Below are 24,519 nucleotides of genomic sequence, written 5' to 3'. Positions count from 1 at the left end.
ATCCCTTTGGACGATGAGTTCCAGATACCTGCAGTCCTGAGGGTGCAACAGTCTTTCCTCGATTCCCCTCCATGCTTCCTGCTCTTTTCCTTAAATCTGTGCATCCTGGTTATTGACCTCTCTATGAAGAAGAGGTCTCAATTTAGTCTGTCGATGCCTGTGAGAGCTTTGTATACCTCCATTAGATACTCCCCCATCCCCATGTTTCCTTTTCTACTGTAAGAAAAATAACTCCAGTCAAACTGGTCTCTCTTCATAACTGAATCCTTCCAGCCCAGGCAATATCCCAATGAATCATCCTGTTTGTTTCAGTCACATCCTTCCTGTCGCTTAACAAATAAGAACAGTGCCTCCCAATCAACTCTTTCTGATTCCTTCACATTACTGAATATTGAATACCTCTACCAAATCTTCTTGCAAGTGTAAAACACAGGCTTGGCTTCAACTGGGGTATTGTGGCCAGGTTTTGGGACCACACTCTAGGAATGATGACAAAGCATTAGGGGAAGGTACAGAGAAGATTAATGAGAATGATTCCAGGATAAAATTGACATTCAATAGGATCTTTTAAGTTCAGGATTGAAATGACAACATGGATCAATAAAAACAACAGCTTGAGGGGATAAATGGCCTAATTCTACTCTAATGTTTCTACAAAATGTCTCTGCCATAATAAGATCCAAGGAGTATTATAGAACACAATTTATCACTGGTCTAATTTCTTCTTGTATAGACTAAATGACCAAAAGTTTAACCAAAGGGATATTTTAAAGCTTAAGGAAGGAGAGGTGGAAGCAGAGAGATATAGTGAGGATGTTGAAATATTGGGAATCAGGCAGCTAAAGGCCCAGTCATCTCCCATAGAACCCTACGGAGGGGAGATGGTTCTCTGTACCATGAGAGTGACTGTGACTGAGCCTACATCAAATTGATGCTGTTTGAGAACATTGCGGATGACAACATCTTGTAATCAACGCCAAATCTGCAACTTCCTTGTTCTGTTAACTGACAAAGTGAGAAAATGTTCTGACCAATGATGTCTTGCTTCCTACCCCAAACACCTCACTTTATACTAACATTCCTCTTCTGGGTTCTGCTTTCTGTCATCCTTGATCTACTGCCTGCATAACTTACATCTGTTAAAGGGGAAAAGAACAGATTAATAAGAGGCTTCATCATTTGATCTAATACACATGGCCATCAGCGCTCTCACTTGGGGATGAGCAACAAGTTGGGATTAGCCCTTGAAACCAAAAGAACTGTGGTTACTGTGAATCAAAAACGGAAGTTGTTGGAAAAGCTCAGCAAGTCCGACAGCATCTGTGAAGAGAAACCAAAGTTAATGTTTCTGGTTCAGTGACCCTTCTGAGGATCAAAAACATTAGCAGGATTAACCCATGGTGACTGGACAGAAATGGCAGGTGAGAGAAAAATGACAGTTTGTTTGAGAACTCATCATAGGATGAGGTGGCATTCAAGTATCATTGCAGAAGACTCAGATGACAGCTTCAATGAGGTGACGTGCAGGAGAATGCTGAATGGGCATGCATCTCAATGCTGTTTGATAGAAAGCCTCCTGTTTTTGACGAGCAGCATTATCAGAAGAAATGGTCACTTTGTCTCTGTCTCCCATCTCCCTATAGTGCGGCAGATGTAGACTCATTGTCACGCCTCGCCAAATACCATTTGCAACCTTGGTACAGATTGATATCTACATCTGTCCCATTGCTGTGAGGATGCAGAAAGACTAATAAATAACTAAAGCATCTTCAAAAATGCTATGGAGTGCCTTAAGACATTTTCCAGTGGAAAAAGTTCTATAAATTTTATTTAACTGCAAACTAGATGTTCAGAAAAGATTTACCAGGATATTGTGGAAACTGGAGGATTTGAGTTGTAAGGTGAGGCTGGATAGGCTGGCGCCTTTATTATGGAGTGTAGGAGGTTGAGGGGTGATCTAACAGAAGTTTATAAAATCATGAGGGGTGTAGATAAGGTGAATAGCCAAGGTCTTTTCCCTCTGAGTTCAAAACTGGCGGGTATATATTTTAAGTTGAGAAGAGAAAGATTTAAAAAGGACCTGAGGAGCAACTTCTTTACACAGAGGGTGGTTCGAATGTGAAATGAAATGCCTGAGGAAGTGCAGGTATTGTTACAACATTTAAAAGATATTTGGATAGGTGCACATATAGACTAGATTTTGAGGGCCAAACACAGACAAATTGGACTAGTGTAGTTTGGGAAACTTGGTTGCCATGGACGAGTTGGACCAAACGGTCTGTTTCCATGCTGTATGATACTATGACTCTGTGGATGTTTGAATAATGTGACTGCCGGGGTGAATGGAAATTAAAAGAATAGCCAGTTCTTGCAATGTTCAAAATTGAATCCTAATGTCATATTAGCCACTTAGACTATTTCACCTGGCAATCATGTTAATTTAGCATGTTCAGATCCATGGATGCACTGCTTGCTCTTGTAAACTAAGGAAAGAAAAGCAAACTGAGGCTCTCCATTGATCCTGACTGTCCGTGTGTTGGGTATGTTACAGTTCTGGACCAGATGCCAAACTTATGTTATGATCCTTGATGAGATTACAAAATTATGTTTCGATTTCCTTAGGGACTATAATTTCTTTTGAACTAGTGATTTACCTTCGCTTCAGTTAATCTAGTAATCTGTATATGTTGGTCTCATCTACATTGGGGAAATGAAGTGTCAACTTGGCAACTGCTTCACAGAGCATCTATATTCTGTCTGCAAAAAAGACCCTGAACTTCCATTTGCCTGCGCCTTCAATACACCACGATGTTCCCTGGCCAACATTGGGCCTATTGCAGTGCTCCAGCAAGACTCGGCCCAAGCTGGAAGAACAGCGTCTTGTTTTTCCCTTGGGGATCCTGCAGCCTTCAGGGCTCAAAATCAAATTCAATAACTTTATAGCCTGAACACCACCTTCCATGTCCTTTTACCTACCTCCACATCCCAAACTCTTTGATGGGATCCCAAACTGTTTTCAGTACAATTAACCCATTTTCACTTGTTCATTGTTCTCATTATCAGCTTGTATTCTTCTCTGATTTACTATCAACCATCCTTTTGTCTGCCTTATTTTCTTTGTTTCTGTGGATTCTATCTCCACCTATGTGCTCACTTCACCCTCCACTACTGCCCCCCTTCATCTGCTTAAAGTTGATATTTTCCTGGCAACTATCCCTTCTGAAGAGGGTCAGTGGACTCGAAATTTAGATTAGATTCCCTTCAGATTAGATTCCCTACAGTGTGGAAACAGGCCCTTCGGCCCAACAACTCCACACCGACCCACCGAAGAATAACCCACCCATACCCATTTCCCTCTAACTAATGCACCGAACACTATGGGCAATTTAGCATGGCCAGTTCATCTGAACTGCACATCTTTGGACTGTGGGAGGAAACCCACGCAAACATGGGGAGAATGTGCAAACTCCACACAGGCAGACACCTGACTTCTGGAATCGAACCTGGGACCCTGGTGCTGTGAGGCAGCAGTGCTAACCACTGAGCCACCATGCCACCTACAATGTTAATGTTAATTCTGCTTCTTTCCACAGGTTTGCTTTGAGCACATGAGATAGTATGTCCCACAAGTTTGGGGATCCAAAATGCAAGATTTGTTCATTTTTCTTTCCTTTGCTGCCACAGCTCTGCTTCAACATTAAGACATTATGATTCAAAGCATGAGCAAGTTGATTGATACGTCACCATTTTCAACAATTTGTAGCAAGCTAATTTTACTTACTAATGTCAATGACGCTGTGGTTCACGGAGTTTGAGCGTCCTGGAAGCATTTTATTTGTCCACATTAAAACAGTGGCTCTTTGAGTTGAGCAAGGTCATAGTTATCTGGTCATGGGGTTAGTTCCATCAAAATTAATTATTCAGAACTTTATGCTATGGGCTGACTTCAAGAGGACACTAATGTCTGCTCAATGCTCCTCCCATTGAAGTTGGAAGATGCGGCAGATCTAGTATTGGTGGGATTATACTAATACTCGTATTCGTTCAGAGCTGTGTGCAGGAGTGTTGGTAACAGTGGCTTGGTCTACCAGAGCTCTTTATGATTTAAGTCTTTGTTGTGATGCACCCACTGATGTAAGTTCAGGAATGTGGCAACTATAAATGTCTTCAAGGCAGCCAATCAAGGTGTGGAAGCTATCCATGTCCATAGACAAATCTGGAGGTTAAAGGATGTGATGGAAAGGGAAAGCCCAAGGCCAAGAGTATACTGACCACCGTGACACATGCAGCTTTCCTTTATATTCACAAAGATTGAATTCAAATTGCACGACTGCAGAGATTTGGATAACCAAAACGCTTCATCACAATACAGCAATTGCTTCATGATGACACGGGCGGCACGGTGGCACAGTGGTTAGCACTGCTGCCTCGCAGCGCCAGAGACCCGGGTTCAATTCCCGACTCAGGCGACTGACTGTGTGGAGTTTGCACGTTCTCCCCGTGTCTGCGTGGGTTTTCTCCGGGGGCTCCGGTTTCCTCCCACAGTCCAAAGATGTGCAAGTCAGGTGAATTGGCCATGCTAAATTGCCCGTAGTATTAGGTAAAGGGGTAAATGTAGGGGTATGGGTGGGTTACGCTTCGGCGGGTCGGTGTGGACTTGTTGGGCCGAAGGGCCTGTTTCCACACTGTAAGTAATCTAATCTAATCTAATCTAATCTAATCTAATCTAATCTAATCTAATCTACCACATAACTGTCATCATCTTTGGTGGGAGATGTGAAACAGATGCCTTCAAAATTCAGACTAAGGTCAAGAAAGGCTATGTGCAACTCCTATACTATTTATCATCTATCTGAAAGTGATTCTTCACCTTATGAAAGATCACTACATGCTGATGTCAGTAGTACACACTTTCTGGATGGAAACCTCTTCAACCTCAATTGCCGTGTCAAAATGAAAGCTGAAATATGGTTTGCTGATGAATGCAGCAGCTCTGTACTAGATTTCTAAGACCTGATCTTTTCAATTCTGTGTATAGAAAGTTCAGATTGTCCTTGAGTGTTGCCAAAGCAAAACTCATACCACCCCACCCAGGTCATCCAGATACTCCACAACCCATATATTGACAAAGTGACTTGCAATATGTAGAGCTGTTCCCGTACCTTCCCATCCGGCTCCCTCAAAGCTTGTCATTGAAATGGAGTTCTCAACCCAGGTAAACTATAGCCCAGCCTTCAACAAAAAGTGTTTAACAAAAAAAAGACATATTGGAGAACACATGGCTGAGGATGTTTCCATATAAATGTATATATGCATTTATTTATTTATTTTATTTGTTTAAATAATAAATACAAATCCTGGAGACGAGCAATTGTTGCCTCATTTTCTGAGTTTAGTATGATTAGTCCACCACTTTGCTTCTCTCACTCCACGTAAGTGCATTAGGAGTTTGTACTGAGGCCTTAGTGGTGGAGGTTGGCTGAGCAGGGCCCCTAACTTGCCTTGAACCTATTTACTAAGGACCCCTCTTGTATTAATAGTTCAAAACATGTCAGTTGACAGATATACTTTATTATAAGAGACATGTTAATGACTTTTGAGCTTTGCCATTCTTGATCCAAAGAATGTGTGCTGGTTGCTCGGGGAAGTTACTCCGTTGGAAAGCGGACAGTTGGTGAATTGAAAAAATCGTCATTGTGAAAGTGAGGTACAACATGCATGGTTCAACCAGCTTCTGGATTTTCAGCAGCCTGTGGATGTAAGAACCAAGGCATGTGCCACGTGGGGCCAAAAGCAGTGAAAAACATGAACAGCTAATAGGACAGACTTACATTCATAAGTATCTAACAGTGATGATGGACAATGTTGTACAAATGAGATAAAATTACCTTAAAACATGATAGCAGATCAGAGAATAGCATCTGACCGTTACGATGCAGTCCGATGGAGAAGCTACGTCTTGACAGTTTGGAGTTGGAAGACAAATTTGAGAAACGATCTGCTGATGAAAACAAAGACCTAGTATAGTCGAGAGTTGAGCATTAGACTATACAACTTTGAACTTGCAGTTAACATTTACTTAGGGCTAAAATCAATTCACTGTTGGGAACGTAAACTGTGGAATAAAGCCGATTGGGAGCAAAGAAACTAAAAATGGTAACGGTCGTCTTCGGATCAAATTGTACTGCAAAAGAGCTCCTTCAGGAGCTACCATTCCAAGTACCGTCTTCTATCATACAATTGTGAACTAATTTAATGCATTGAAACTGGTGATTCGAGACTGATCTAACATGAATGGAGAATGATGCAAATAATGCAAATTCTTTACTGAGTGCCAAGTTACCAAAGTCTGCTCAGGTTATTGAATACTGGCTGTAATTCGGCGATCCTAAATGGCTTTTTTTTTTAATGCAATCTCTTTTGAAGATTCACATGTTGAACAAAATTTGTTTCTTGCTTTCATAGGATTTGGGCATTAATGAACGAATTAGCAGTTGCTGGAGACCATGCCAGGTATTGTGATATTCAGGCGGCGTTGGTCAGTGGGAAGCGATGACTTGGTGCTGCCAGGAATCTTCCTCTTTCTTATTCACACTACATGGTAAGGACTGGTTATTCAAATGGGATAAATATGGAGCTTTTATTATAATTGACTATGTTTTTGAACTGGTGAAACCTGGTAGGACCCTTAGCAATGCATCTCTTCCAATTATTTGAATTAACTGGAAGGTGAAGTAATTATAAAAACAATATTATGATGATCTGGGATGAAATTTGGCTTCATGATTTTTTATTTTAGTGTTTGGTTGGTCACCAATATGCAATTATGTGAGACTGCGGAGTTTCTTTAACAATAGAACAGAAATTTATTCCACAAAAATTCCACCAAGCAGAACACAATATTCATATCTAAATGATACACCTTTCATCGCAATATACTTTACCTTCATCTTCACAGTTTGTAATAAAACATATTTAAAAATCTCAAGAGTTCTCAGAAAGGCACATGCCCTTCACTCTGCTGCAGTGACATTATGGATGGAGCATGCTGAATGAAAGTCCCAAATTAAGTGTGTTTGGTGTGCTAAACCTATTTAGATCTAAAGGTTTTAAAGCATAGCGCTTGTAAACGATGGCAAGCAAGGCATATTTGTACCGATAAATGAAGTGCATCGCACTCAATAAATTCAAGTGCAGTGACTTGTTATGTGGACGAAAGTAACACAAATTTTGCATGCAATGATGAGCTCAACAACAAGTGTAATATTAATTGAGGAAAGACCATTGGCTAAAACATTAGGTGAAGTTGCTGCTCTTCTTTCAATAGTACAGTGGCATAATTGATTGACAGGAAAACTTTGGCTCAGTTTGCACTGGAAAGTCACCTTTAAGACCCTGTATGCTCAATTCATGGAATGTGGTTTAACTAATAATCATTTGGCTCTCGGATGAAAATGCCAGTTAAGTAAAGTTAACATCCACAAGGCAAACACTATATAGAAACAGAAAAAATGCTGGAAATACTCAGCTCTAGTGTATCTGTGGAGAGTCAGTATTTCAGATTGTGATCTTTCATCAGAACAAGGGAAACTTAGAATTGGAATTACTTTTAAGTTGCTGAAATGGGCAGCATGGTAAAAGAACTAAAGGGAGGGAAAAGCCTGTGATATCACAGAAGGTGGGAAACATTCAATGATGAGTTGGTGGGCCAGAGCAGAGAGTTGGTCAAGTAAAGAAAAATAAGATTGGGTCAGAGGAGTTGGGTGAGTGTCAGAATAATAAATACCTCCCATCCAGGAGCGAAAATGAGAAAAAAAGTGAAGGCTAATACTTTGCAAGAAAATTAAACAAATTACAAGTGGAAAGGTGATTATCCTGTATCATTTAACTTAATATTGAGTCTGGAAAACAATAAAGTCCCGAACAAGAAGAAAAGATGCTGAGCACAAACTTGAGAAACAGCACCTTAATTCCATTGCAGATGCTGCCAGTCACTATTTTCTACTTTAATCTTTAGATTGCTAACATCAATTATATTTTGTCTGTGTAGCACAGGATGTTGAGACTATCTGGGCATCTAGTAGAGTCTTCTTTCTCTTCAATTTCTGCCAGTGGGTTTGCATAGACTATACTTGGGCCAGAACTAAAACAGAAGAAATACAATTCTAAATGTTTTGACATTATAACTTCGAGCAATGTATGGTGTATAATTCACAGTTTATCTAGATTTTCTTCCACCACACTTGCTCCCTAGCAAAAGAGGGCTGCATGCACCCAGCACTAGTGAGCAATATACTTGATGGTTGTAATACAATATCATTTAAAATGCATCTACGAGAGTTACAAATGCAAACCGCTTTTAAGGCTCAAATAATGTTATTTTTAATCAACCTGTTCAGAGACTGTATGATACCCTTCTGGAGTAGTTGGGATTTGAACCTGGCCCGATGTAAGGATACTACCACTGTACCACAAGTCCTTTGTGTAATGGTTTCTGCTGTTTTTCTCTCTCTTAGTGCTGTTGTCAATTGATTGAGAGCAACTGACATTCACTGAACTCTATTAATCCCACTTGCTCCAAAGTCGTGTCATAACATCTCTGACAAGTTCATTAGGAAAAGAAGAGAGTTGAGTTATCATGTGGTGTTGCACAGCCTAGTGTGTAAGTTGTATGACAATTGGCATGGTGCTAGAAGATTGCATCTGTAAGTGCTGCTGTGATCTCTTCATACCATTGATCCAGAAGGCCCAGATTCAAGTCCTACCTACTCCAGATGTGTGCTATAACATGACTTAAAAGTTTGATTAGAAAAGTCTATGAAGAGTTGAATTCTGAACAGGTTGATTTTAAGAGATAATTCAGTTCTTGGGGGTCTAGTGACATGGTTGTAGTGTCCCTACCTCTAGGCTAGAAGTCCTGGTTCAAGTCCCAACTGCTCCAGAGATGTGCCATTATGTATCTGAGCAGGTCAATTAATTTTAAATGAAAAAACCTGTTTCTCAGGTTGACCAAAAACAGAAGACTTCTTTCCCAGTTAGCTTCTGGGCAGGAAAAGGATCCACAAATTACAGAGTTACAATAAAATCCTTTTAGATTGCTGTGAATCTTTTGCTGCCTAATTCAGTGTGTGAATGTCAATGTGTGAAACATCCATCAGATGGTTCCTTACCCTTCTAAATGGGAGGGTCTCTATGCAACAATTATAAATTATTAATGGAATTAAGGTTTTTGTATTAATGCAGCAGCTTTTAGTAATTTTCACATCTGCACACACAAATACCTTTGCTCATCCTCCTTAGTAGTTCATTGTTTTGAAAATATTCTGATTTATCTTTCTTTGATCTGAATTAAATGACACTGCACTTTGCCACCTTGAACTTCATTTTCCATGGTTTTTCCCATTCATCTGTCAATCAAGCTTTGTAACTTCCTTCCTCAATTTGAACTACTTACTATCTTTTCTAACTCTGTGTCACCTGTTTACTTGGTTGACATACAGTTGCCTCATCCACATGATTAACATAAATCGCAACAAAATCAAGTGTCAGTACAGCACCCTGGGGAACCTCATTCTTTTAATCATGGTACCTCAATTTATTTTATTCCTGTACTGTCTGCTACTTCACAACTAGTTTTAACTTATTATTGCGAGTCTCCTTTTATGCTGTCTATGACAAAAACTTATTCTTGATCCTTTCTCCTTCATCCATGTTAGGAAAACAAAGCACAATTTGGAATGTGAGCTTTTGTAAAATCTGGAGCACACTCAGTTTGTATTAACTAATTTTATGGTGTATCATAAATTGTGTTTTTCTAGGATTGAACGTTTCTCAGCAAAATTCGAGGATTTCTCTGGTATTGAGAAATTATAATTTGTTCAGAAGCGGGAAAGAGGAGTTCAAAAATCTGTCAAAATTGGGTTTATGTATATAACATGGAATCCATTGACAAATGTTATATTGGCAATACTATGAAATTTAAATTCGTAAACTTGTTATATTTTTAGTTTGTCTCTTTTAAGATAAACTGGAGAATAAAGGGGATTATGAGATTTTGCTCTGAATTCTACCTGTGACAACAAGCTTGTGCAGCTTGGTTGTTGTGGGACAGTGGGAATCTAGGATGACTGCCTGCAAAGAAGGTGCAAGATATATACCTGTAGAAAATGGAAGGAGGAATTATGCAGTTAGTGTATGTATGGTCTGTTAGTCTTCACAACTTACATGAATGTCAGTTTTTATAAATGGTTTTACTTTAAATTGAAGGTAGAATAAAGATTTTAGAAGATAGCTAATCAACATTTCTGTTTGAACACCAGATCTAAATGACTCATTGGTGAATGGAAATAAGCTTTTGGGAAGAGAGAAAATCTTTGTAATATTGTGTTACAGGGTTTCCAAGATACTCATGAAATTCTAGACACAAGTTAGCCTGAATCTCTCCAAAGGTTAATGAGGTTGAGGTAGAGGCAGTGAGTTCTGAATTTAAAACAAAGAAAATGCTTACAATGCAAAGCTTAGATGGGGGGCTTGTAGTCTAATTGAAAAGACCATCTATGTTTGAGGATTTAAAGGAAACTGGAATATTCGCCTGGCTTGGTCCAGAGGGAGAAAATCTCTAAAGTAATTCTAACAATGAAAGTATGTTCTGAAATTAGACATTCCTGGTTGGAAAAGAGAAAAGAAAACAAGTTCCCAGAAATTGAGAGTAAATTGCAGCTGGTTTCTGGAGAATAAATTGTTCACTTAAGGTATAGTGTAAAGTGTAGCAGTAGCAAGAGATTTTGATTTTCACTTGTGTTCAGAGCTAAATGGGTAATATATTGTTCATAATATAATTGCCTACTAAACTGTCTAGACAATGTCACTTTTAATTTATGTGCTACACTAAAAATGTTATCACTTGAAATCTTATCACAATTTTCCTTTGTGTCTAGAAGTTCGAATATCCTTTTAAAAGTTTGGTATCTCCAGGGATCATAATAGTCCAGTGCTTGGGTTAATGTTGCTATGCTATATATGAGTGAATCATGCCATCCTTTAGTCTTTAAAAAAATGATAAGACATTTTCTTCTTTGGTCTTACAAAGTCACTAATGGAAATACCAATTCTGTAACTGGACTCTACTTTAATTGAGAAAGTGTTGTGTCTCCAAAAAGTACAAATATAAGGGCTAATCTGGCATCTGTCAAGGCAACATTAACACAAGTAGCAGGTATGAAGCACCTTCTTAGCAGTTTTGCAAGGTTACAAGAGTCATAACTGCTTAGGCTTCCCACCATGAATCTGGCTGATCTTGTAATACTTAGTTTTGTACTGCTGCATTGATTCTTCTGTTTGGTCTTCTCTCTCTCCTCGCAACCCCCCACCCTCACCCACGTCATCAATTCACCCTTTGCTATTCAACTAAAACCAACATTCCAACTGCTATTGTACACAAATGTTTAATTCCCCTCCAATGATTAAAAACAAAACAAAACTAACAAGCAATTAAAGTTTCATACGTCACATTAAACATTTTTTCCCTCAATGATTAGTTTAGCATGTCTTGAACTTTGTATTTTGTGCTGTCACTACTGCTTTGCTGAGCAGCTAAGAACAGATATAGGCTGTGATAATACATGTTCCCTGTGAAAAAGTTTGGTCTTTTCTGCCCAGGAGCAGCCATAATGCTGACTCGTGTAGACTCCCCCATACAAGTTAATTAATTGATTTTTCAATAGTTGATCATCCAGATCTTCCCAAGGTCTGGCAGTCAAGAAGGAAGAGATGAATTTGTTATTTCATCTACCTACACATGAGTATGGTTGTGCATGCTTAGATGTTGCTCCAGTGTGACAAGAATCTGTCTTGCAATATAATAGAATAGCTTCTGGGAATCCCACAACTGTATCAGCCTGACATAACATTTTATTAATAGAAAACAAAAGCATTGCATTTATTGGCACCATTTATATGCTCTGGATGTCCTGAAATGTTTCACAGCCAATATAGTCCACTTGAAAGTATTACTGCAAATCTTGTTACCCTAGTCTATATCTAGTCTACCATGAATAGTTGAAGGTATTAGTTCATTGAAGAAGAGTTTTGTAGGAAAACATAAAAGGATGAGAAAAAAGGATGCAAGGGAGCTTTGTGCCAAGTCTTCACCAATCAGTCTTAGAGCAGTCAAAAGACATTCAGCTAATCACAAGTTCAACACTTATTTAGAAATGGCAAGTAATGTAGAAAACCCTCTGTGGTTCAATATCTCCTGCACCATCTCTCTGTTTCTCCTCCATTGCTTTTACAATTCTGTGATGACAAGGACAAAAGCAGCAGCTCTGCTGTTGCCTTAGTAACAGACACTGTATATGAAAACACTGAAATAGCTTATAAGAAATTTATTAGTATGAATACTAATAATGATTGTTTCCTGATTCACATTTTTCTCTGTTTACTAAAAAGTATAATGTCTAAAAGGTATGCCCAGAATTATGTGGACACAGCTTTTTCTTTTATTGACAGAACTTGAAGGGTTGGAAGACCTGTTTAATGACTTTGTTAGTTATGGCTTTCTATAATCACATTACTGTCCTTGTCCACTGGTATCAGCATGGAAGTCTAACAAGAACAACAACTTGGATTAATGTAATGCCTTTAATGTGCCATCAGACTTAATTGGATCATTGAAAAATCAGCTTTGACACCAAACTACACATAGAGTTAATTCATAGCTGGCTAAAGAGTACCTTAGAGGAGGAGGGAGTTGCAGAAAACAGAGGGGCTTGGGGAAGGAATTCCAATTGAGGGATTTGAAAACAAGGATGAGGAATTTTAAAATTGAGGCATTGTCAAGACCAGGAGTCAGTGTGAAGGCAGAACTTTATATTAATACACAAAGCATTTATGTAGAGTAGGAGAAGAGATGTTAATGGGAAAGTATGGTGATAATCCATGTTAGGAGAAAGTCAAAAAATGTGACGCTAGAAAATTACAAGGTTAGAATGAGCAAAAGCACAGTTGAGTTCCAGTAGGAAATGAGCTAAGGTGGAGGTAGAATTGAGTCATGTTAAGGAGCTGGAAGTAGGTAGTAACCCCAACACTGCCTTTATTTAACTACGAATTTATCTCCAAAATGATCAAGTTTCATTAGTAGGACTGCTGTTTTTCTTTTCTTTCCCCATACCCCATTGTCTCTTTCACTATCCAAGGGTACCGATTCTTACAAATTTTTTTATTTTGGCTATAAAATCTAGAATTTCCTCTTTATTCCTATGGGCTGTTGTGCCACTCCCTTCTCTTTGCAGCGGTTTCCAGGTTCAGTTTGAATTTGATAACTTGCCTATGTTTTGTGTGAAACCAGGGAAGACACTGGGTTGGTTGATCATAGTGGGCATCACAAATGAACCAGATTTTGCTTGTTCCTGGTGGCCCCACAAATGAAGAGGTTCAGCAGGCTAGAGGCCCTGATTAGTCATTTCACTCAAAGCCAAGGGTGCTTGAAGCTAGTTATTCAACTTCCCTCTGCTTCAGACAAGCTAATTCAGAAAATATGTTGAAAATTAAGTTTAATCTCTTATTCTGTTTATCTGTACAATGAACATGTGTTGTTAACAACTGATAATGAGATAATTCTGTGCATCTTTTCAAGATAAAGCCCATTGCAAAAGGTCTGTGGATTTCATTCTTATTTTGCTTTTTGAATTTTTCATCCTCATAACATTATGGTTTATAAAAAAAAAAGCTCCATGCTCATGTGCATCAAAACATTTTTAGCGATTTTTTGAGAAGGTTTTGTAGCTCAGGTTGATGATAAGTATGTAAGTTAGCTTGCTGAGCTGGAAGGTTTGTTTTCAGAGGTTTCATCACCATTACTGTGTAACATCACTGAGAGTCTCCAGTGAAGTGAGCTAACTTACATACTTATCAAAACATTATTTTCCATTGAACTGCAGTCAGGCATTACACTCAGTTTGATTGTAGATCAATAACCAACATTTAAGCAGGATTACTGTAACAAAATTACAGTACTTCAAGGTGAAAATTCACCAGCAGGAAAACTGTGATGGACAAAATATTGGGCCATTGTGTCCCTTGCATCTTGAGAACATTTATTTTAATTTCAAATAGATTTCCAAAGGTCTATTGATTATATCTATTTTGAAGAAGAGTATGTCTCAAAGTAGCAATTCTGTTTCACTTTCTACAGCTGCTGCCATTTGCTGAGTTTTTACAGCATTTTTATTGTCTGGACTGATTGCAGTTGGGATCTGTTTATTGTGGTCACCAGGTTGTCTGGAAATCTCCATGAGAATGTGGAAGTACCATCATTTATACACTGGCATCACAGATCACTGGAATATTACATCAAAATTAGTTATGCTTTAGAGAGCAGTAATATTGTGCAGGCTACTCTTGATTTCAACTTTATGGAAATGGTAATAAAATTATGAACTTATTGATGGCATTTAAATTATATATTTGATGTTATAATGGACAAAAAGGGGATAGAGATGAATTTAAACTATAACTGCTTTTCCCCTCTTAAATCCGAGCCAGTAATTGATTTGCTACTTTTCTTTTTTACTTGAGCCAGAACTTGTCCTCCATTTCCATAGTTTGTATTGGCCAACTAATCCTCTATACATACTAATAAGCCCACCAATCCCCAGTGCTCCTGCTCCATGAACTCCTGCTTTATAGAACAACTTGTGATGTGACATCTTTTCAAATGTCTTCTGAAAATCTAAATATGATACACTGGTTTGTCTTTAACTACATTGCTTGTGTTTTATGAAGAATTTTAGTGCATTAATCAAATATGTTTTCATTTCTACAAAACCTTATTGACCTTGCCAAATTCCAAGAAGATTTTTAAAGTGTTCTGCTATAACCTGTTTAGTAATATATTCTAGCATTTTCACAATGTTAGATGTTAGATTAACTAGCCTGTAGTTTCCTACGTTCTATCTTCTCCCTACATTCAGTGGACAAATCATTTATTATTGTTTAATCTGCTCAGACCTTTCCATAATTTAAGGAATTTTGGAAAATTGAAATAAATGCATCTACTATCTCTGCAGCCACTTCTTTTAAGGCATAGAATGAAGTTCATCAGGTGAAGGGACATGGCAGATTTCAATTCTACTAATTTTCTTTGTACCCTTTCATGTGGTGAAAATAATTGTCTTAAATTCCTCTTCCCCTTTCATAATCTTATAACATTCTAAAAATAATTATGGATATGTATTCTCTATAGTGAAGGTAAATGCAAAATACCTGTTCAATTTGTCCACACTTTTTAATTTTTCCATTATCAATTCCAAAGGGACACACTCTAGACAACTAGTAATCAATTATTTTCTTTTTCTTGCTAGTTTTCTCTCATACTTGAATTTCTTTTGCCTTTTAATCTTTTAGTTATTATTTAAAATTCTTTTATATTCTGTCCAATCTTCTGACCTGCCACTCAGCTTTGCAGAATTCAATACCTTCCTTAGTTAGGCACAAATGGTTTGTCCTTCCCTTATAAGTTTACTTTCTCACTGGAATCTATACTTTTTGAGTATTCTAAACTATTTTATTAAATATCTGTGTGTATCACTACCGATCTATTCCTTAATCCAGTTTCCCAGTTCACTTTAGCTAGTTTTGTCTTCATGCCTTCACACTTCCCTAAATTTTAAATCATAAGTTTCAATACACTCATCTCGCCCGTAAAATGAATGTGAAATTCAATCCTTTTAATCCCACTGCAACCTAGAGATGCCTTTACTGTCAGGTCATTAATTCTACCCCTTAAACTCCAAAACAATGACCATTTCTTTTTTGTGCTAATGCCATCCTTAGTTAACAGAGCTATTCCTCCACCTTTTCCTAGCTTCCTGTCTTTCCTAACTATTATGAACTGCTGAATATTCAGGACCTGTCTTTGACATCTTTTGGCCATTTATAATGAGAGAACTTGCTGCTTTTTAAATTGTTGACAGAATTTTTCACATTCATCTTGAATATTGACACAATATTTTGGTTTAACACCCTTTCTAGAAGTTTGACTTCTTTATGAAGCAATGAATACACTGCCAGTTTTTACTGAAATTTTAGATTTTCATGTTAATTAATGAATATTGCCTATCTCCAATACCAGTTATCGGTATCAAGGACTATATTAAATTAATGATCTAACATTTTTTGTGATTTTTAGCATGTGAAAGGCTGACAATCAAGATTTTAATCTTAGTATTGTTTGGAAAATTGGGTTTCTGTATCAGGATTGAAGGTTGGCAACAATAATCCAATAAAGCTTGATGAGAGGCTAGTATTATGCGTTCAGAACCAGTAGCTGTCTTTCTGCTACTTCTCATGACCAGTTCAGCCATGAAAATACTACCCATCATTAAAGCTATATTTTGAAAAGAAAGCAATTGCAAAAGGCTGCAAAATGTAGTCCAATAATAATCAACTGACTTCCCTTTAGAACATAGAACAGAACATAGAACAGAACATAGAACAGTACAGCACAGAACAGGCCCTTCAGCCCACGATGTTGTGCCGATCACTGATCCTCATGTATGCACCCTCAAATTTCTGTGACCATATGTATGTCGAGGAGTCTCTTAAATGTCCCCAATGACCCTGCCTCCACAACTGCTGCTGGCAACGCATTCCATGCTCTCTCAACTCTCTGTGTAAAGAACCCGCCTCTGACATCCCCTCTATACTTTCCTCCAACCAGCTTAAAACTATGACCCCTCGTGTTAGTCATTTCTGCCCTGGGAAATAGTCTCTGGCTATCGACTCTATCTATGCCTCTCATTACCTTGTATACCTCAATTAGCTCCCCTCTTCTCCTCCTCTTCTCCAATGAAAAAAGTCCGAGCTCAAAAAAGTCCGAGCTTTGTAGATTAAAACCTGCCTCAAGTTGAAAAAAACGGATATATTCCAGAATGATGATGACTGAATGCTTTTTCCTGAAAGAAGTTCAAAAGGGTAATTCAGACATGAAATTCAATGTGTCTGAGTTAAATATAAATGAAACCCATGTATGTTTCATCATACCATGATGGCTTTTTCTCCAAATACAAAGACATTAACTTTCTTGAACATTACGGTGTGAAAAACTAAACCATAGGATACTGTTGAGTTATCTGTTGCCCTTAGTCGCAAAATGATTCAGCACATGTTACAAGGTCACTTGCATAAAGCAGCCATCTTTCTCCCCCGCTTTCAAATACAACTATGGGTGTTGTACAGACATAACTCCACTAGGCACTCCACACAGGGGCCATCAGAATAGCTGCAGTAAACTAAGCAATTGAGGTAATGAATAGTAATGCCTTGAATGTGGAAGAACAATCTCCTCCAGGCTGTTCCAATTTCAATTTTCTGGTAAGGAGAAAGTGAAGATTGCAGATGCTGGAGATCAAAGTCAAAGAATGTGATGCTGGAAAAGCACAGCCAGTCAGGCAGCATCTGAGGAGCAGGAGAATTGATGTTTTGGGCATAAGCCCTCCATCAGGAATGAGGCTGTCTTCCTGATGAAGGGCTTATGCCCGAAATATTGATTCTTCTTTTCCAGTACCACACTCTTTGACTCAATCTTCTGATAAGTCAACTGCAAGAGCCCTCGCAGTTTACTGTGATAGCTGCTTCTCAAGATGTTTGCTCCAACTAAATCAACAATTCAACAAAGAGGGTGAAGTCCTGTTATTAAAGGGATGCTGAGACAGAGTATCTTTTGTAACTGTATTGCTTTCTTTTCTCAGTCTGTCTACTTTTTGTTTTGTCTGTTATGATGTGGGTAGTTGAGAGAGTGAGCTTTTGTGTTTTCTTTAATAACCAGGGCAAATGTGTAGCGAATAAATAATCTTCATCTTTAAATTCATAAAGCTGCTGATGGCGATTATTTAGTGTGGGACAAATTACCTGAGGGTGAGAGAGAACACAGGCGTCGGATGCTGCTGATGAAAGATACAAATTCTGTCAGTAACATGCTGTTAGTTTTGTGTTACTTATTTATATAGTATTTGTATGCACAGAAGTTCTAAATAATAAATAAATGACTGAAATGCAGCTTGCAGACAAGGGACTGAGTGTTAAGATTAGGCAATTTGTTCTTTCAAGTCTGCTCCATTATTCACTAAGATCATGGATAACATTCCTCCACAGTGGTAAATTGTAAGAGTTTTGAGATAAAGAACACTTCTATTTTGTCTAAATTATAAACTCTTTCGACTGGAACCTTACAACTGCCTGATCAATTTTGACTACGGCGAGGCTTGTGGCAATATCGGATAAGAAGTCTGGGCAAAACCCGTTTCGACATCATAAGTGTCTTTCTGTATCTCACCAGGCAGTGACAATTTAAGTGAGTTTATGGCTTTTAAGCATCTTATTAATGCTGCAGCCTGCCTCATTAATATTCAGCTTCCTAGTTTACCAAATATGTTGAATGGATGAGACATCTCAAATTATCAATATGGAAATCAGGGTGAAAAGATGACTTCAGATCACTTCTGCCTGCACCCAGCCTCCATGCAGCTCAGCACTAAACAACATCTCAGGGCATATTTCACAGGAACCACTGCATGCACCACATGTCCATTGACATTGGCATCTGACATTTACCAACTCTTCATAACCATTATGGCACTCGTCTGATCCACTTGCAGGCAACTTACGCAGTACAGACTTGCATTGCAGTCTAATGACTACAGTATGTGCCCGTTTCCTGCATGTCAAACACATTGAAGATTTATTCAAACAAATAGTCATGTCAGAAGCTGTTGGAAGTTATTTCCCAATCCAGTTAATGAGTGGCACTGTCTGACAAAAGCGTCACTCAATAGTCAGTCAAGGGCACACTCCCCACAGTCCAGGGGCTTGGCCACATTCTTCTGTCTGCTCAAGTTCCTCAGGCATGTGATCAACTACAGTCCATGGAATGAGGAATGGTCAGTTCTGTCGGGCTAGCATCAGCAGTCAGTAAAGTCAAATGGGTATTGGTTAATCGTGTCTTGTCGCTACTCGTCAAAATCAGTCTGAGGTCTGGAGCGAATATAGTCTGGGGTCTAATTGTTGATGAGGGTGCACAGATTGCTTGTAGGGGAAGAGGTTGCTAACAAAAGGGGTGGAGAAGCTAAGGCCGGGGTGGGAAGAAAGCAGATACATGTGTAGAGTTTGGGGGCAAGGATGGTGACTGGTACGGGGTGGGGGCTAAGTGGAACAACATTGTAGAGCATGGTAGGCTACATGAAGAAAAAGATATTGCCATTGACTTCCAATGTTGCCTCTGAAGTGGGAGAGCAGAGGGCAAAGATGGGCCAGAATCCATGATCTTATTTTCATAGGGTCAGCGCTGAGGTTGGCTCATAGTCATACATTTGCAGTTCCTGGAGTAAGTGGCTGTTTAATGGTCAGCTGCCTCCAATGAAGTATATTTTGGAGTCCCTGGAGTATGAAACCTGAAATCTGGAGATTAGGTCAGGTAAAAGTAGATCTGTTCTCAGTGGATTTCTTTTGAATAGCTAGAATACCCTTTTGAAGAGATAAGGTGCCCTCTGCCATTTGGATCTGGTCCTGGGACACCTTAAGGAAAATAAGTTGTCTCCTCATGGAGGGAAGGCACCATTTGCTGGAGACAAACTTGCGATTGTTGTAAAACCTTTTAGGGGAAATAAGGCACCCTTTTGAATTGTGAAAAGTAGGTATGCTTGTGCTTAAAACCTTCATTCATGAGATGTGGGTCACATACTCAGCTAATATTTATTGCTGAGTTTATCCCTAACTGCCCTTGAAGCTGATGGTGATTTGCCACCTTGAACTGCTCCAATCTTTGGAGTTTAGGTCACCCACAATGCTGTTCTGTAGGGAGTTCCAGGATGTTGACCCAGCGACACTGAATTAACAGTAATATAGTTGTGATGACATGTGGCTTGGTGAATCTGTACATGTGCTACCCTTCTAGTTGGTAGAGGTTCTGGTTTGAAAAGTGCTATTCAAGAAGCCTTGACAAGCAGTGCTGAGTCATGTAAATGGTATACAGTTCTGCAGTGGTGAGTCAGTGCTGAAGGTAGTGAATGTTGAAGTTGGTTGATGGTGTGTTAATCAAACTAGCTGCTCTGACCAGTATGGTGTTGAGCTTCTTGTGTTGTTGGAGCCACATCCATTCTGGCAAGTGGAGAATATTCCATCAAACTCCTGACCTTTGCATTACTATTGGTGGACATATATTGTTAAGCAGGTGAGTTAAACTCTGCAGCTTTCACAGCCTCTGACCTACTATTAGGGCTAGATGATTTCTATGCCTGACCCAGTTCAGTTCTGATCAATGGTAAACAGTCTCTCTAGATGTTGATATGAGGGATGCAGCAAGTGTAATTGCATTGAACTTTAAGGAAAGATGGTTGTATTCTCTCTGTCTGGTGCTTATGTAGGGCAAATGTTGCTTGGCACACATTAGTCCCAGACTGGATATTGTCCAGGTCATGTTGCATGTCATCATGCCTGCATCAGCATCTGAGAAGTTACAAATGGTACAGAAACATTGCAGTCATCAGCCAACATCTCACTTGACCTTTATAATGGAGGGAAGGTCAATGATTAAACAGCTGGAGGTGGTTGCATCTAGATTGAGCCTGCAAATTCCTAGGGCTAAGATTATTGAACATCTAAAAATCCTAAACGTATTAGATATGATTCCAACCAGTTGAGAGTTTTCCCCTGATTCTCGTTGACTTCAACTTTGCTAGAGCTTCTTGATGTCATGCTACCTCAAACACTGTCTTGACGTCAAGGGCAGTGGGGTTTGGTTCTTTTGTTCATTATTGAACCAAGGCTCTTTTGACAATGTTATGGCTTTAAGAGGTCTATTTTCTCCTGTTGTTTATTTTAATGAAGAAAAGTTGAGACAGAGGTGGTAAGCAGTCTGCTCAAAATCAATAGGGTAAATAGCTTGTAAGGCTTTTTAAAAGTTAGAACAATAGAAGCAACCTGAATGGGTGGGGTCCAATTCCCGCAGAATCAGGATTTTTAGTTTTAGCTTTCAGTAGTTGCTAGAATCTTGAGCTTATTCCTCTTTCTGTTACAGCTAAAATCTGGGGTTCTGTTCCTATTGCTAGAATTGCATGGGCGACAATCTTTTTTTACTGAATTTGCCTTTGCCAAGGATGTGTTTATGGATGTTACTAGATAATACAATTATGTATTAGTAGTTAATATTATTTTGTTCAGCATTTTGATAGTTACAGTTAAACCAGTTTTTCGTTTTTACTCTAATTTAATTGTGATCAATCAAATTGCACCTGGAATGCAACGCCTTACATTTGCCTTTAAAATAAGAAAACAATAGGGTCTAGACTATCATAATATGTTTTAGGGGGTTTGGTCTGGTCCACAACACTGCAATGAGATGAGGAACTAAGCAGATTATTGTTGAGCAAGTGCTGCTTAATTGCAGTGTTGCTTGCACCTTCTATCTCTTTTGCTCATGACTTGGATGATGATTGGTAATACCATAGCTATCAAGGAACTACCAAAGCTAATAAAGAGCTATCTAGAAAATATGAGGAATTTAAAAAAAGTGACAGTTATCTCAACATTCCAGTTGATATCCAGAGTTATTGGATTTGTGGTGCATGACTAATTTTCCAAACACAATGTACACCATAGTGTGTCTGTCAAGTGAATATTTTGATTGACAGCTTCAACACATAGATTGGAAATGTTAGTTTATATAAGGAATTGATCAATTAATTGAACTGTTTATTTTCATGAGGGATTACTTGAAGATATTTCGATCTATTGAACATGTTTGTATCAATGAAAGTATTGATACAAACATGGGGCAGCTTGGTAGCTCAGTCCTGATGAAGGGCTTTTGCCCGAAACGTTGATCTTGCCTCTCGTCGGATGCTGCCTGAATTGCTGTGCTCTTCCAGCACCACTGATCCAGAACCTGGTTTCCATCATCTGCAGTCATTGTTTTTACCTAGCTCAGTGGTTAGCACTGCTGCCTTACAGGTTCGATTCCAGCCTCGGGCAACTGCCTGTGCGAAGTTTGCACCTACTCTGCATGGGTTTTCTCTGGGTCCTCTGGTTTCCTCCCACAATTCAAAGATGTGCAGGTTAGGTGAATGGGCCAAGCAAAATTGCCCCATACTGATCAGGGCTGTGTAGATTAGGTGCATTAGTCAGGAGTAAATGTAGAGGAATGGGTTTGGGTGGGATACTCTTTGGAGGGTTGGTGTGGACTTGTTAGGCCAAATGGCCTGTGTCCGCACTGTAAGGATTCTATGAAAAATGTTTTCAATCATGACCTCATCACTAGACAGATAACTTTATATTCTGCCAGTATGCTGAGGTTCGGTGGGAGTGGGCACTAGTTGAGTTGTTGTGGAGAGGAGAATACAAAGTGAGGGATGGGTATGAGTAGAACTCAGTTGGCTTCAGGCTATTGAAGTGCCATGCAGATCATTGAGGACACACAGAATAAAAACTTAAAAGTTTCACTTCTCAGAAGCCTATTTCTACACTTTTTTTTTCTGTACAGCTTTTGCATTTTTTTGTTTGCATATATGATTAAGTTTGTCAGAATTGTTTTTGTGTTTTGGTATGCGTACTCGAACTCTATCTAAATCTTCATACTTAAAAGTTTGTCATCATTTTAGATGGTCTACTACAGTCATCCAAGCAACTTAATTGTTGTTTAGATATATATCATATCTAAGAAATTCCTTTGAATTGTAGAGATCCTTCTAAATAGCCCAAATTATGGAAACTATATGTTTTAAAATTTGGGACTCTAATTTCACTAAAAAAAAAACACCCAGGATCTACATGAAATAACACAAGCTGGCATCTTTGGTGTTTTGCAAAGTATATGAACAAAAGGTGTATTTACTTCTTAATATTTAAATAAAAAATCCGCAATGGTTAATCATTAAAAAGAGCAAGTCTTTGTGTTCCTCATCTTGTTGATATAACATCACAATATTTCTCAGTGACTCATGACAACATTATTTTCTTGCCATTCATATTCCCCCACAATAGCTTTTTATACTGCTGGATTGCCACAGGATGTTGTCAACCATAGTTGCTTTTGAAGATCAAAAAGATCATTAAAATATCCTTGTAAAAAGACATGCAAAAAATGAGGGGGAACATAAAGAGCTACCATATGACACAACATTAAAGCATTGCTCCTGATCACAATAAAATGGTGAAGAACTAGTTAGATCAGAACATATAAAATCTATATATTATAAATATAGTATATCAGTTCTGTTTCATTTAATCTATCATTTGATTCACATGAACTATGCTGTACATACTGCTTTCTATCCCATCCGTCACGTTGCTGGTTAATAAATGTGCTAATGAAGAAACAACTCTTCCCTTCATGTTGGATTGTTTGTCCTGTTTAATAATGTTTTTGCTTGAGCTGTTACTAAGCTGTATTTTTTGACACATGATGTGTGTACGGTTCTTCAGACAAGGTTAAGCTGTACATGTTAGTAAGATCATTAAGGCTAAATATCCAACATGTCTCGTAATTACTGTGCACAATGACAAAAATAAAGCTTTAATTCACTTTAAGATTATCTGGTGGATTCTGCCTTCTGTAAGAGGGCTATATTTGCTTTGTTTACAAATCGTGCTTCTTTACTGTACATATTGTTGGTAATGATTTGGTGTGTAGTGTAAGGATGGGGAAACAGCCTATGTGTATACAATATGTTAGTGATTGCGACAGGGCTGCTGGTTGTTTAATCAAAGTACTCTAATGAAACAGTCTCAGTTTTTGTTCAAGCTAGTTTTAGTCTGTGCATTAATTAGAAGAAATTATATTTGATCTATTTCAGAATTTGGCATTTGAAATTACCAAGTTCATTTTGAGTTTATTTTAGTCATTTGTTTAAAACAAGACATTTCAAATGTACTTTGCAAGTACTATGCTACTGTAATTAAGTTGATATAAATTCAAGGTCATAATTTATATTTGAAAATAATTTTCTTGTTAGTTTTTTTTTTAGAAAAAGCAAAAGTTATCTGGACAGGTTCTGCATCATATGCTGAAATGTGTACACCTTGGAAGATCAGCTAGAAAATATTAAGTCAGACTAAATGAATAGTTATTGCATGTTTTCATAAGGATTTTTTCTTATTTTCTACATCATGCTCATATTAACTATGATATGTTTACTCCCTGTTCCCACATTTCACTGAATGAAATCACCTTTTGTAACTTTAAACTCCCTATTGTCTGGGCGTCTGTTTCAAAAATAACCAATCCCCTTGCTAGTCTGTCTTGCAAGTGACTTTCAAAGGAAATCATATGTGCAATAGTTTTTCTACTTGATTGCTTCCTGGCTCTGGGTTGATGTCTTCTCCTTTTATTAAGCAGTCTGAGACATTTTTCGATATAAGCATTACTGTAGTTTCCCAGTGCAAAGCAAAAGAAATGTTAAAAGAGTAACCAACAGTTTCGCAGTGCTTCAACCTTTAATGAACAAATTTCTCATTGAAATGATTCATACA

The 24,519-nt window shown here is 38.3% G+C and overlaps 1 protein-coding gene across 6 annotated transcripts in view; it reads left to right on the top strand.

The window, feature by feature from the left end:
• dagla (diacylglycerol lipase, alpha) overlaps nucleotides 1–24,519 on the top strand; it is a 388,180-nt gene that overhangs the window by 231,673 nt on the left and 131,988 nt on the right. For all 6 annotated transcript variants that reach the window (XM_043706006.1, XM_043706009.1, XM_043706007.1 and 3 more), the window contains one exon: nucleotides 6,466–6,601. In XM_043706006.1, the coding sequence (XP_043561941.1) occupies nucleotides 6,507–6,601 (95 nt within the window). In that variant the 5' untranslated portion in view covers nucleotides 6,466–6,506. The remainder of the gene's footprint in view (nucleotides 1–6,465; nucleotides 6,602–24,519) is intronic.

This window comes from Chiloscyllium plagiosum, chromosome 16 (genome assembly GCF_004010195.1).
Source record: "Chiloscyllium plagiosum isolate BGI_BamShark_2017 chromosome 16, ASM401019v2, whole genome shotgun sequence".
NCBI classification, from domain to species: Eukaryota; Metazoa; Chordata; class Chondrichthyes; order Orectolobiformes; family Hemiscylliidae; genus Chiloscyllium; species Chiloscyllium plagiosum.
Note: the sequence above shows the minus strand (reverse complement) of the source record. Positions and strands in the feature narration are given on the sequence as shown.